Source organism: Lissotriton helveticus, chromosome 9 (genome assembly GCF_964261635.1).
Source record: "Lissotriton helveticus chromosome 9, aLisHel1.1, whole genome shotgun sequence".
Lineage (NCBI taxonomy): Eukaryota > Metazoa > Chordata > Amphibia > Caudata > Salamandridae > Lissotriton > Lissotriton helveticus.
In genome coordinates this window covers 1,202,703,214-1,202,718,082 of record NC_136070.1, presented here as the reverse complement: position 1 = coordinate 1,202,718,082, position 14,869 = coordinate 1,202,703,214, and the positions used below count along the sequence as shown (strand labels likewise).

The following is a 14,869-nucleotide window of genomic DNA, read 5'->3' as shown; positions in this document are numbered from 1 at the left end:
CAGTGCCACATAATTACATGCCACATAATTACACTGCATACAATGGAACATACACTCCAAATACCACTCAGTGCCACATAATTACACGCTACATTATTACACTGCACTCAATGCAACATACACTCCAAATACCACTCAGTGCCACATAATTACACGCCACATAATTACACTGCACTCAATGCAACATACACTCGAAATCCCACTCGGTGCCACATAATTACACAGCACTCAATGCAACATACACTCAGTGCCACAAAATGATATGCTACATAATTACACTGCACTCCAAACAATACCACTCAGTGCGATATGATTAGATCCTACATAATTACACTACACTCAATGCAACATACACTCCTAATAACACACAGTGCCACATAATTACATGCCACAAAATTACACTCTACTGAATACAACATGCACTCCCCATATTGCCACTCAGTGCCACATAATTACACGCCACATAATTACACTCTTCTCAATGCAACGTAAATACACTCCACATAATACCACTCAGTGCCATATAATTACACACCTCATAATTACACTCTACTCAATGCAACATAGATACACTTTATCTATCTATCTATCGCCCTCACTGTATCTGTCTATCGCACTCACTCTATCTATCGCCATCACTCTATCTATCTATCGTAGGGGGGTTCCGGATGGGTGTAGTCCCCCGCCTCAGAGTCCACGCGCCATCAGGGGGAGCAGAGGGGAGACATAGATTGGTAGGATGAGCTGAGGCGATCCCAGTTGCTCATAATCGTATCATGTGGTTGCTCAAGGGGTGGGGATGTTGGGGGGGGGGGGATTTGGGCTTCTTTGGTAGGGGTTGTTCAGAAAAAGAAAAGCGGACTCATGATTTTCCTACTGGACGGCTGCGATTGTATATTGCTATAGGATTTTCCATTCCTAATAGTTACCGCCGCCCAGCCTCCGGGATATGGGCATACAGGCTGTGTGATGAGATCCTGGGAGAGGAGTGCGGTACAGCCGCCAAGTTTGGAAATGTAGAATGTGGAACATGTAACTTTTCTACTGTCTGCAATAAAAATATATTTAAAATAAAAATAAAAAAATCACTCTATCTATCTATCGATCGCCATCACTCTATTTATCTATCGATCACCCTCACTCTATCTATCTATCGCCCTCACTCTCTCTATCTATCGCATCACCATAGCATCACTGAGCACCACCACAGCATCACTCAGGGGCACCACAACATCACTATGCGCTACTACAGCATCACTGAACGCCACAGCATCACTCGTCGCCACCACAACATCACTCAGCGCCACCACAGCATCAATCTGTGCAACCATTCAACAACAACTAGTTCAAATATGTTCTCTCAATGTTTCAAGCTTTATTACAAATGTCACAAAAAGATGTTAATATTTTACTTCTGTTCTTGGATTTTCGTCACAATAAAATACAATGAATATAATCTTCACAAAAGTTATTTACAAAAGCTATTGCCATTATAAATTACAATAACTTTTATTTAAGTATTAATTATTTAAAAAAAAAATGCCGTTTTTATTTGTAATATCAATACATCTAAGTCACATAAATACAACACTTATTGCATTACAAATGCTATAGGTGTCCCATTTGCGAAAGTTAAAACTATTGGCATTGTAAATGACAAGGCTATTAATTTCGCTATTTTCAAAACCAACACATAAATAAAACATGTGTCATTTACAAGACCAATAGCTCAAACTTTCCTAATGCGAGACCTATTGCATTGCAAATGCTTCTTGTTAAGTGAATTGCATGCAGGAGGCACGCGTGGATTCATACAAAATCTGGCAATCTACACTTTGTTGGCTTACATTAGGCTATGCAAATCAACCTAAACTGTCCATTTCCAGGTGAGCTCTTGACGGTTTGTCTCATGTCTTATGGGAAAACTAATCAAACCAGTCTTTTATAGATAGCAGAGGGTCTGACATAAAGCCTCTCAAATCAAAACGCTTGTCCACCATTTTGAGTGACAAAAGTATGAACGTGACGTCAGTGTTGCTCCAGTAGAAAGACCACAGAACAAGTGATGGAGGACCTAACTCCCCTTGTCTTCAACCTAAATTAATCCATGCTGAGCACAAATGGTTGATGGTGAGTTTGAGATGGGAAAGAAAGGCTCCAGATGATGGGTACCACTGCGGAACCAGGAGCTGAACTAAATGAATAGATGCTCTGAATGTAGACAGGGTTCTGCTGCTTTGACAGACTTCAGTCCCCCATATTTAGCGATCTCCGCCTGTCTGGTTGATATCTTTTTTCCTTCAGAGGGTCTTCAGAGGTGGCTCATCTGGAGACACTAAGGGGCATTTTTATGAGAGGCTTGTGTCACATTTGCCCCACGCAAAGTGAGATCCATGATACATGCGTGACACAAGCCTTTAAGTAAGATTTATGAAGCCATGCAGCTCGACTCCTTAGTCTGCGCAAGGGAGGGATTCCATGAGTGCTTAGGTGGGTGTTCCCACACAACTCCTATGGTTTTTGACGCATTTCCAACTTTTTTGACAAGTGGTCCAAAGGTTTACTCATATGATTGAAAATAAACAAAAATAGCAAAGACTTTCAATCTATGCGTCAATACAGTAACCGGACAACAACATTATAAAACGTACCATTTAAAATGCAACTGTTTTGAAAAAATACTTTGGAGCATATTTACTAAGGGTGGGCGTAGTTCGCGAAGTAGCGCTACGCGAAGTTACGCGAAGTGCACTTCGCACTACGCGAACTTCACGTAGCACTACGCGAGCTGCGTAGTAGCATGTTCGCACTGTGCAAGATGCGTTTTCAATGATTGCACAGTGCGGACAAGCATCCGGCACTGTGCAAGCATTGAAAACGGCATCTTGCACAGTGCGAGCTGTAGTTTTCTGCTGCTCGAGTAGATTATTACTCGAGCGGCAGCTTTCTCAACGCGAACAGGTAGTTTCTCATTGAGAGCGGTCGCGAGCATGCGCAACCACTCACAATGAGAAACCTGACCTCCTCGCGTTGAGAATCTCGCCGGGATGTCATTTTGCTTGCTCGCGGTCGCGAACATGACGTTCAGGACCGCGAACAAGCAAAAAATGACCGCTGCACTACGCTACGCTGCACTACGCATGTTCGCACTGTGCTACGTGCAGCTCGCGTAGTGCGAAGTTGCGAAAACTTCGCAAACTCCGCGAGCGTAGCGTAGTGCTTCGCCCAGGGTTAATATTTACAAGCCCCTTTCTCCACCAGAGGGTCACTTTATTGATACTCCTATGGCGTAGTGCCAGTTCACAAATTTATAAGGTGGCGCAAAGCCACTTAACAAGGCTTAAAGCCACCGTGTAAATATGCCCCTTTCTGCCGAAGTCTGCTGCGGCCAAGGGGTGGACAATGGGTGTTGCTGTGGGCGTTCCCCTGCAACACTAGTTGCCTTTTGAGCTGCCCCAGATGTACAAGGCTGGGGTAGCGCAAAAAACTGAGGCCAGGTAATACCTGGTCTTAGAATGGCGATACAAGGAGCAATTCTTTATTTCTCCTCGTTTTTTGCTCTTTCTATGTGTGCTGCACAGTGCAGCACACATAGCGAAGGCAAATCGCAATTCTTGATTGTTTATGTGCAGGAAGAGATCCCTTCCTGAACATAAACATTCACCCCTGCAAGGCTAGCGCCCTTGCTACATGGTGCAAGGGTGCTTGCACTGGCACTAGGCAGCTTTTTTAGTAGCAGTGCTAGGGGAAATGCATGTGTGTGCCATATGTTTTTAAATTAAAAAATGGCAAAGTGCGCCGTGCCAAATTTAGTGTAACACCGGCCCCTTTATGAGGTACATCCTAATGTCAATTATGCAACCATTAAAATAAATAGCTGCACCTTCAATTGTTAGCATTTGTCCATATTCACAGAAATGGTAAACTGATGTTTTGACACATTCAGATACAACATGATGACCCGTCTCTCAATAAACAAATGGCATTTTTCAACATAAACAAGAGAAATATATGACATAAAAAAGTTTGCTAAGAACATATCCTTTGCTTTGAAATGTCTATAACATATGGCAGTCAGCGGCACTGCGGAATGCGAAATGTGCTCAGCACAGCATACGGTGCCATATGTGATGAAGCTCATGTTCAGAATATATTCCTGGAAGACACAATGCCCTTCAGGCATGTCTTGGAAATAGATCGCACACTGACAGCGTAAGCATCAAGGAGGTATGTGCATAAACAGGTATCAAAATACAATGAAACTGAGAGCCCATCGCACACAATGCCGACACATGCACGGTATGTGCCTAGTTGTGGTAAACAGCAGTTACTCTATGCAGCCAATGGCGTAACAATAGCCCACACAGCCCATGCGGTGCTGGGGGACACTAGCTCCAGGGAACCCCTCCAACACTGCATACAGAAGGCGGGCACCTGACCTGATTGCTCCTGACTTGGTCCGGAGCATGGGGGGGGGCCTTCCGTGTACTTTGCAGCGGCCCGCTCAAGTTATGCCACTCTATGTACCATGGAAGTGGTCTCCAACCTTTTCGATCAATAAAAATCACCCGAGCTACTAATGTTATAAGTGTAGTATTAATGAATGCACCAGACATGAGTTAGTTACTGGCCATCAGTGCCTAATTTGTAAAATAATAAGTGCCGGGCCCAAAGTTTTGCTCAGAAGCCCGTGGCTGAGACCATTAAAGGTTGGAGCACCAAATACCAAGGCTGTGTAGTCTTGATTCCACCTCACACCTCCTTAATCCATCACCGGACACTCCCTGCCCCCATAACTCACCCATGTAGAGTCTTTTTTATTCCTGCGTTCCCCATGTGTCACTGTTTTTCCATGTTTCTCTTCCTCCGTCTTAACCCTTCGTGTGTTTTTCTCTATCTTGCTCTGGGTCAAAATCTGTTGAGGAAACTGGTCCTCAAAAATTAGAGCCGCTGGGCCCCACTTGCACCCAGCTGCACAGTGTAAGCACTGGTGGCCACCTCCTGCAAGACTGTCAGCAGTGACCACCTCAGTGCACCAGGCAGGGATGCCAGCAGCAATATATAAAAAGTGCTTTATGAATTTGGAATGCCTCTACATGGATAACGCATATGACCTATAGCAGCAATGCCGCAGCACCAAGGTAATAATATGAGTACTAAATCTCTAACGCCATATAATTTGCCACTCAAATATTATATGTAGGTAATTCAACCATTTTTCTAAAAACATAGGGGCCAATTGCAATGGCGGAATGCCCGCCACCGCCAGCCGTGCGGTGGCGGGCCCTCTGCCATCGAATGACGATTCCCTGCCCGCCAAATTAGGATGGCAGGGGGAATCAAATTGTGACCTTAGTGGGCACAAAGACCGCCTGCCACGGATCTGCCACAGGCAATCGTACTGATTGCCTGGCAGAGCGGTCTGCATCTCTAAACGGTGTCGGTGCCTAGCAGGCACCATCCGCCAAATTACGATGCAGGCTGTATCCAGCCTTTCCATGGCGGTGAAACCGCTCACCATCGTAATCAGCCCCATAATCTCTAATTGACACTTTTCCGTTTTGGTACACATATATTAATTAGAATAAGCAAAAATGTTTAATATGGTAGGTTGTCCTCCTTATAGGAGAGCTACATATTGGTAGCTAGAGAGCTCCAAGTAGCTCATGAGCTGCTCGTTGGGGAAGCCTCCATCATGGGCGCATTTAGCACCGCTGCAAGCATCACCCAGATGGATGCTCTTGGCATGTTATGGATGTGTGAAGTAACACCAATGCTACCTAGATTAAAAAAAATCTGATGATGAGCAAATAACGACAACAACTATTATGATTGGACCAATATCTTTACAAAGCACCCACCCAAAGCATGGGTCATGCACTGCATTACACACATGATAAGCCAAGAACGTCATGATAACTCATTCAACAGAGTGGTAAAAGGGATGTATGACGTTACAACGCATGCTTTTACCACGCATGCTGTTACAACGCAGGTTTTACTATGCATACCATTACAATGCATAGCGCTTTGGGGTGCTGGATAGTGAATAGTTTAATTTACTATTCCAACTCCAGTCCCCGTGGACACTAGGGAAGGTGTTGGATAGTAAATGAAATCTATTCCCTATCCTAGAGCGCCCCCCAGCGCAATGCGTTGTAATGGTTTTCGTTGTAAAACCTGTGTTGTAATAGCACTGCGTGGTAAAAATTGCGTTGTAAAGGATGTTTCCCTGGTAAAAGCAAATTTAGAACAAGAAGTGTGAAAAAGCTGCAAACTTGCTTTTTTTTCAAAACGTCTCATCTTTCATGAAATATATTAATTATATAAAAGTGTCGAAAGATTCCACAGAAGTAGTATTTTCAGGAAATATTATTTTCAAAAACTTACATGTATACTACAATTTTCAAGTAATAAAACAAGTATTTTTTTTGTAATACATTTCTCTAACAGGTAAAGTTGAGCAATTCTGCAAAACTCATGTGTGAAATTTAAATTCTTCTACCATCCGAAAACGAACTCCATTCAAGAAAGAACCACATGAAGCCAGTTAATGTTGTTACTCAGTTGCTGAGCAGTCTGTCACACTGTCTCATGCCTGACTTTCATGTATGTTCTTGGGGGCTTCTATAGCAAGGATAGGTCACAACACTTGAGGGGATACTGCTCCCAGTTAGTAAACATTGGGCTGGTGTGTAATTTATCACAGTAAAAAAGCTGAAGTAAATACATTTATGGATTGCTGCTTACTGGTGCAACTAAATAACTATAAAAGGCCATACATCAAGATCCATTCAAAGACTAGAAAGGGCTCCACCAGGAAAAAGGCATTTTGCTTGGATTTCTGAAAAATCCTGCTTCCTTCCTTGTCACTTAGAAGATTAGGATACAAAGCTGCATAGTGTGGCAGGAGGCACTGATTTTCATATGGTTGGTCCCCTTTCAAAACTGCACAACTGAACTAAATAGAGTTGTTTAATTGACCCTCAACTTTTCCTCATTGGTGTTTGAATAATTTCTGCAATACTTGCCCTTTCTCATGATGGCCCAGCTGAGATAGCAAGGATGCTAGGCGCCCGAATGCAAGCAAGAACACGGGACTCCATAAATGTTGGTTGCATAGTCCATGACTGTCATTACTAAGGTGGACTGGTAATAAACAGTGACTAATGGATAGGACATTTGACCACTTGGAACCTGGGTGAAAGGTGAGTCAGCTGCCTGCAGAAATGGAAGACACCAGCATCGTGAGTAAACCTTCACCGTCATTCTGCCATCCGGATGAGCATTGAGCACACGCCATGAGAAAGAGTATGCCACCATGAACATTCCTTGCTCCTCATTGTCCACATTTTTATCCCTATAAATGCATTTCGTTCTTCTCTATCTCTCCATGTTCACGGTCTGAGATCCTCAGTGCACTATTTCTCTTGATATCAGCTTTTTCCTTAGTTCAGATTTGTTCAACAGTCCCAAAATAACTTGTTTTATCTCATTAGAGCTTCCTGTTGAGCACTCAAAACCCTAACATTTGTTTAAACAACACATCCCAATTGAACCAGATGTAGTTCAATGTAAAAAGAATGTGAATTTAGACTACAGGAGTTATCAGGCCATGAACTGAAGACTGTGTACATCCGGTAATCTTCAAAGGTGCATTACCAGCGCGTCTGCTCCATCTCGGAGACCATTTAATATGATCTAAGACTGATGCATGCGTTTTTTTGAATGAATACTCTATGCAAGCACTATGATTTTTCACACATGGTAATGTGTATTTTTTATATTTGCATGTATTTAGATTCCAGGCAGTGCCATTTGAGGCCTGCTGTCAGCCTAAACAGTGTGAAGTGTGAGAAAATACAGTAGGCAGCAATATAGCCTATGGTGAAAAGCCAACCACCTGAGAAACCTGAAGTTAGAATTGGGGTGTTGAACAGTTTGCCTTGACAGCATGCTACAACTGGCATAAGCTCATCATATGAGAAAGAACTTAGCACAATGACCACATACAGTTTGTGTACACTGAGCAAATGAGAAAGTGTCATGCTAACAGGCCTATATAAAGAAAGGTGCTTAATGAGAATCAGCTCAGTTTGTGAAATCAAAGCATAAGTTTAGAGATGAGTTTAAGAAACACCCTTAAAGATTTTGGGAAGAGATCATGAGCACGATCAACTCTTTGCAGCAGTGGGATTGAAGGAAGTAGAGTTAGGATGATGAAAGGGCAAAACATGAGCTACCCTGGTGATTTGCAAAGAACAAAAGTCAATGTCAGTCATACTACCTGTCTAAGATTTCCCTATGAGGCTCTTACCTCAATTTTGGTAATGCATACTTCTGGCTTAGTATCATCTGCAGAAAGCTAAGAATTGATGGCCTCTTAGGTTTCCATCACTGAGGCTGTGAAGTGATGGATGGAATCTCCTGAATTTGTTTACACTAAAAGAGACCAACATTCAAAGCTCAAACATACGGAAACAGCTGATAAAATAAGTGAAATCTAGACAGCTTGTTTGCACACCTCCTTGTGCTGTGGTAGTCAACTGGGAATATGGAAATGCAAGTTGAGTTCTAAGGGCAACCCACTCCCATATTTCAATGGGCACAGTTGTAATCAATAAAGAAATGTATGAATGCCAATTTTCTCCCATGGGCTATACTGCACCCATACTCCAACATATAAAAGCATCCACTCATAATTACTCGGGCCGCATCCCAGGTCATCGTTATTTTGCACACCATGCCACCTCAGTTCAGACACAGTTTTTTTAAAATCAGTCTTGACCCTGTTCCAATAGGAACACAGTCCAGCCCCAACTGCCAAGTAAGGTCATCCCTGAACCAGAACACAAGCAACCCAGTACCCTGTTTCACCCTCGTCATAGGCTTCTCAGCTGGGTAGAAGTTGGTTCTAGTGACAGTGTGCACGGGACCCACATCTGGGCATACCTTTCGCACATAGGCCAACATATTAAAGTATACAAAAAGTGATGAATGGAATGCTTGCATTAATCTCAGCCACTGGCAATTACTCACTGCTGCATCCCAGTCCATCATTATGTTGCCACCTCAGTTTGAACTCAGCCATATTACAACCACCACCGTTGTAATCAATTGGGACTATTCAAAATGCCAATTTGGTTCTGTGGACCAATCTGAACTCATATTTCAACCAGCACAGTTAGAATCAATTTGGAATATTTAAAATGCTAATTTGTTTCTACGCACCACTCTGGACCCATATTTCAACCCATACAGATGTAATCTATCAAGAATGGGAAAAATGCCAATTTGGTTTCATAGGCCACCCTGAACCCATATTTCAAAAGGCCCAGGAGTATAAGTTGATCAATACAGTGCTACAATTAGGGCTCTGGGATGGTCATGTGTCAAAGAAGAAGAAAATCATTGCCGCATTGGATATATAATTATACAAATTATTAACTGCAATGTTTTTTCTGTAATTTCTCTCATTGATATTTGGGTTTCTTTCAGGTCTCAGAAAACCAATCTATGGGTGAGTAAAATGTACTATCGCGGAGTGAACAACGAGCAAAGTATGTGAGTGAGCGAGTGAGGGAGTGAGTGAGTGAGAATAGAAGGACTTGTAGTGCCAACGTTGTGAACATTGTGATCACTTTGTTCTTTCACTATGAAGCACAGCAGCTTGTGCATTTCTTTTTAAGGCTCAACTGGGTGTTTTGCTCGAAAGTTGAGAAAACATTTGCAAAGTTACTTTAGCTTCCAGTAGTCATGCAGACCATGGAGTATGTTGGAGGGAATAGTTAAGCAACTGGCTTTGGAAAGTATTACTGGAACAATACCAAGCTGATGTGTTGATTGCTTGAATTAATCTCAGCCACTGCCAATCACTCGAGCCGCATCCCAGTCCATAATCTTTTGCTCCCAATGCCACTTCAGTTTGGACCCAGCTACACACAAATCACTTGACTTTGCCCAGTGGGAGCAGTTCATCCCGAACGGCTAGGCCAGCTCCTTCCAGAACCAGTTTTGCCCTGATTAGGGCTCATCTGCTAGGTATAGCTTGGTTTCAGTGGCCAAGGGTGTGCCCAGATGTGGATCCCTAGCTCACCGTGCCACTGAAACCAAGCTAGACTTGACGGAAGAGCCCCCAATCAGGGCTAAATCGCTCCTGAGTTTCTTGTGTTCCAGTTCAGAGAGGACCTGGCTTGGCAGTTTTTTGTTTTTTTTGTGCCTGTTAAAGCAGGGTCAAGGCTGATTTGCATATGGCTGGGTCTAATCTGAGGTGGCATGGTGGGCAAAAGAACGATGAGTTGGAATGCAACCCCGAGCATTGCCAGTGGTTAACTTTTTGCAAGCATCCACCCATTACCTTTCGTATTTTTGGAAAGTATTAACCTCTGTAATTAACCTACAAGTCCACTTGCTAGGATAAGTAGTTTATTGTTTAGTTATTTGGAAAAAGTACTTTGCTCAAGTCGCTGTTACATTTTTCTCAACCCTGCTGTGCCACAAATTTTTATTTCTGAGATCCAAATAGAACTGGAAAAGGTGTTGTTAATGGCCTCTCTACATATCTAAGACTAGTAAAAGTAATACGTATGCTGTCATGTTTGGGCTTCTGGACACACAGCAGTAAGGCCACCACCTTCTCTGAAGATTCCTAGCCATCTGTACTTCAAGGTATAGATCTGCAGAGGGGAGCTGGCGCATTGAGACTCCTTGACTACAGAACAGTCAAGGCTTAACTCACAGAAGTTGGTTTGGGGTGCATCACACTATAGTTATCACTGGTGCTATAGGCACAGGATACCCTGCTGGAGTTGGATCATAGCTAAACACTTTAATAGCAACACAAAAATACAAACATATATATTATAGATGTAAAGTGTTTGGTTTCAAAAGCAGAACTAACCTACAACACAATACATAATGAATATAGAAACAAGCAATATACAAAGCAAAAGAAGTCCCTTCTCAAATGCACTCTATTTGATGTTTGAAAACCTCTATTGTTCGCTAAAGATTAATGTGCCTGAAGCTTTAGTGTTTGCAAAGCTGGGAATTCACCTGGAATATAAAATGGCACAAAACTGAAACAATCCAGTGAGAAACTGGCAACAGGATGATAATATTGCCTCACATGCTAATGTTCATGAACAGCGGTGAAACACTCAGTCTACTGTAAGGGGAGAACACACACTTCTATTCAAATCAGCTACTTAACTTAGCAACTCTGAGGTTACCAGCACTAGAGTTTTGTGAACATCTAAAACACAGAAACGGAAGCAAGGACAATGGCAACTCCAGAACAATATTGGCAGAACCAGCAAGGGCACAGACCTCGGGCCCGATTCACAGAACTATCTTAAGAAAAAATCCTAAACTTACTACCATTTTGGTATTCACAGAAAGCACTTACTTATTTTGGTATTCACAGAAGGCACTTACTCATTTTGGTATTCACAGAAGTTAGGAGTCCTAACTTTAGCACTCTAAATGCCTTCTGTGAATACCGAAAGTCTTAGAGTTAGGATTTTCTCCGTTTAGGAGTAATAAAGTTAGGACTCCTAAACTGAGAAAAATCCTAACTTTAAGACTTTCGGTATTCACAGAAGGCATTTAGGAGTCCTAAAGTTAGGAGTCCTAACTTTACTACTCCTAAACTGAGAAAAATCCTAACTTTAGGACATTCGGTATTCACAGAAGGCATTTAGGATTCCTAAAGTTAGGACTCCTAACTTTTGTGAATACCGAAATGAGTAAGTGCCTTCTGTGAATACCAAAATGGTAGTAAGTTTAGGATTTTTTCTTAAGTTAGTTCTGTGAATCTGGCCCTTGGAGTCTATGTCTGCGTTCAGAGGAGCCAGTGAGATACCCAGACTCCTAGGTCAAGGTCAAAAGTGTAAGTGCAGAAGGGCACATATGGAGAAGTCTCTGGCAATAACCTTTTACAAATTCAAAGCATGTGGTTATTTGTGTAAATCGAAATTCTGTTTTGTGATTTAGATTAGTTCATAAGAATAAAATAATTTGAGATGCGTGTACAGTAAGCAGCAGAGAGTTACTGCGGGACCGAAGGTGTGAGGCTAATAATTATCATAACGTGTGTCCCGGCACGACATGATTTATCCATGCACATGAGGCTGAGCGTCACTCTTTGTGGCCTCCAATCAGGTAGCCGTGTTTGGTGTGTACACCCAGACTTCAAATGCGTGGCAAACAGTAATTTGAACATGGCCCACTACGATGAATACTCCGGTTACCAAACAGAAATATTTGTAATTGCAAGACTTTGCCAGCTTCAGGTCACAAAATGCTGCACGTAGGCACTAGAAGAGGGCATAAGGTGAGTAACTAACCTGTGCATTTCCGGTCAGTGTCTTCCTTCTTCGAGCCGGTCATTGTCAACTTGCAATTAAAGGTTTCTTCCCAATATTCGGCAAACCAAACGTTCCGCCGGTTGTTCTCCAGAGTTCGGGTGGTGAAGTAGGCATCGAATCCTGTGAGGAACAAACATGACGGGTCAGGTGCAAACCATGGACAAGTGGGCGAGGCAGAAGCTGGGAGGGTCATTATATAGCACATAGACAGACTAACTATTGACCAGAAATACTTGATGTGCAATTGCTTCTGGGTAATAAGACAACATGATAAAGCCTCATTAAGAAAACATTGCATTAAAAAGGGGTTCCTTTGAAGAGGATCCAGTCTTTCTCAACCCAGTTCTTGGCATGCACCTCTAAAATGTAGAAGGACGTCTCTTGGAAATGCAGAGTGGCACCTCCTTACGTCTCCTTCAGAAATGGCAGGAGTTCCACCTGCTTTGTAAAGATCTGAAAATTTCCTAATTCTGTCATTTTGTAGAAAAATGCATCTTGCAGCATCTCTCTCTCTCTTGAAGATACCAGTAACATGGGACTCTGCCCCCTCTAATCGTGTCATTCCTACTCAATACTTTTGCCTCTTATTGTGAGTGTCTCCTTTAATCCCAACTTGGACAGAAAGGGGGTTTTTCAACCGAATCTGGCTTCAGAGATCTACAGTATTAAAACTTCAAGGACTAGAGAGTAGGCCTGGGCAGTGAACTCTGCTCCATTCGCGGAGTTTGCAGTGTTCTGTACTCAGTGCTCCGCGGAGCTCGCGGAGTGCAGAAAACTCACAGCAGAGGTTTTCCTCACTTGCCAACTGCAGTTCGTACTGCATTGCACCACTTGCAGAACTCCGTCAAGTTTTTTGGTCACTTCACAGAGTTCTGTATACTCTGCGAACTCCGCCCACGCCAACAGAGAGCGTAGAAGACATTGCAAAATGTTGGAAAACATGCAGAAATGAGTGTAGAAGTGCTGATTTTCCTAGCATTTCCCCATTCCTTAATGGTACTCTTGTAATGGTGGCATAACCACACCCAGAAAAGACAGTACTAATGACACCTTTGCGTCTCTGCTCCATTCTGAGAGCAGGCACCTAACAGCCATGGTATCAATAGACCTGTTGCATTGAATTATTTTGTTTTGTTTATATACTACCATCTTAAGGCAGTGAATAAACTCATTATCCGTCCTACATGGAACACATTTCATCTTCATTATATAGGAGGCAACAGAAAATATGTGGAGAAACTGTAAAGTAAAGACCCACACCTTTTTCCACACGTTTTCCTTACCTTTTTACCCATTTTGGGGCATATTATCAAGAACGGCTTTAAAATTATCGCCACTTTAGCGGCAGGAAAGTGCCGCTAAAGCTGTGGTAATGAGCTTGATAATGGGCCCTTGTGAATTCCCATGGAAGCCCATGTTCTGGCATGAATCTGGGCTTCTATGGGAATTCACAAGGGCCTATTATTAAGCCCATTGTCGCCGCTTTAGCTGTAGTTTCCTGCCGCTAAAGCGGCGATAATTTTAACTCCGTTCTTGATAATATGCCCCTTTAAGTCCACATTTTACCACCCTTTGGTCACCAATGGTGGTGAGACCATTTAAATGATGAATTTTATGAATTCCATATAAACATAACATTAACTCTCCAGTTAAATTTGCTCTCATTTCAAAGTGTTGCATTTACACACAAAAGCAATCTTGCTCTCAGTGGCTGAAAGACACAGGGTCATATTTATAACTGAAAAATCAAGTCATGTTTTTTTTTAAGTGGGAGAAATTAAAATGCAAATGTTTTCTTTAACATTCTGAACGTTTTTCTTCCATTGGAAAAATTGTGTTATACAGGTAACATTGCCACATATTGTGAAAGGCATGTCCTGTAGCACTGGTACATATGGCACAGGCTCTCATTCACCCATACACATAAGTCCCATTCATATGCACACATGTTCATACATCCCCAAAGACCATGCTTTCCCTGACACACATGACAGCCCTCTCATAGTGCCCCTGGTCAAAGTATTTTGTTCAAACCATGGTATCTGGCTAAATGGACTTTAGGCTTAAAGTTAATGAAGCGGTGCATGGGGGTGCCTGGCAACAGAGAAACATCCTTTACAATGCAACTGTTACAATGAAGTACCTTTACGACGCAACCATTACAATGCAACTTTTACAACGACTTGCGCTGGCGGGCGCTCTAGGATAGGGAATAGTTTTAATTTACTATCCAACACCTTCCCTACTATCCACGGGGACTGGAGTTGGAATAGTAAATTAAACTATTCACTATCCAGCGCCCCCCAACGCAAGTCATTGTAACGACTTGCGTTGTAAAACTTGAGTCGTAAAGGCATGCGCTGTAATAGCATGCGTTGTAACGTCATACATCCCTGGCAACACTGCGCGAGTGGCTTGGCCATCAGTAGTTCACAATGATTTTCACTGATAAGAAGTAGCTCTCACTACAGATAAGCCTGGAGAAACCCTTCTTTAAATCA

The 14,869-nt window shown here is 42.6% G+C and overlaps 1 protein-coding gene across 1 annotated transcript in view; it reads right to left on the bottom strand.

The window, feature by feature from the left end:
• GRM7 (glutamate metabotropic receptor 7) overlaps nt 1-14,869 on the bottom strand; it is a 1,739,703-nt gene that overhangs the window by 766,520 nt on the left and 958,314 nt on the right. Inside the window, exon 5 of the mRNA XM_078661666.1 lies at nt 12,348-12,488. Coding sequence (XP_078517792.1) covers nt 12,348-12,488 — 141 coding nt within the window. The remainder of the gene's footprint in view (nt 1-12,347; nt 12,489-14,869) is intronic.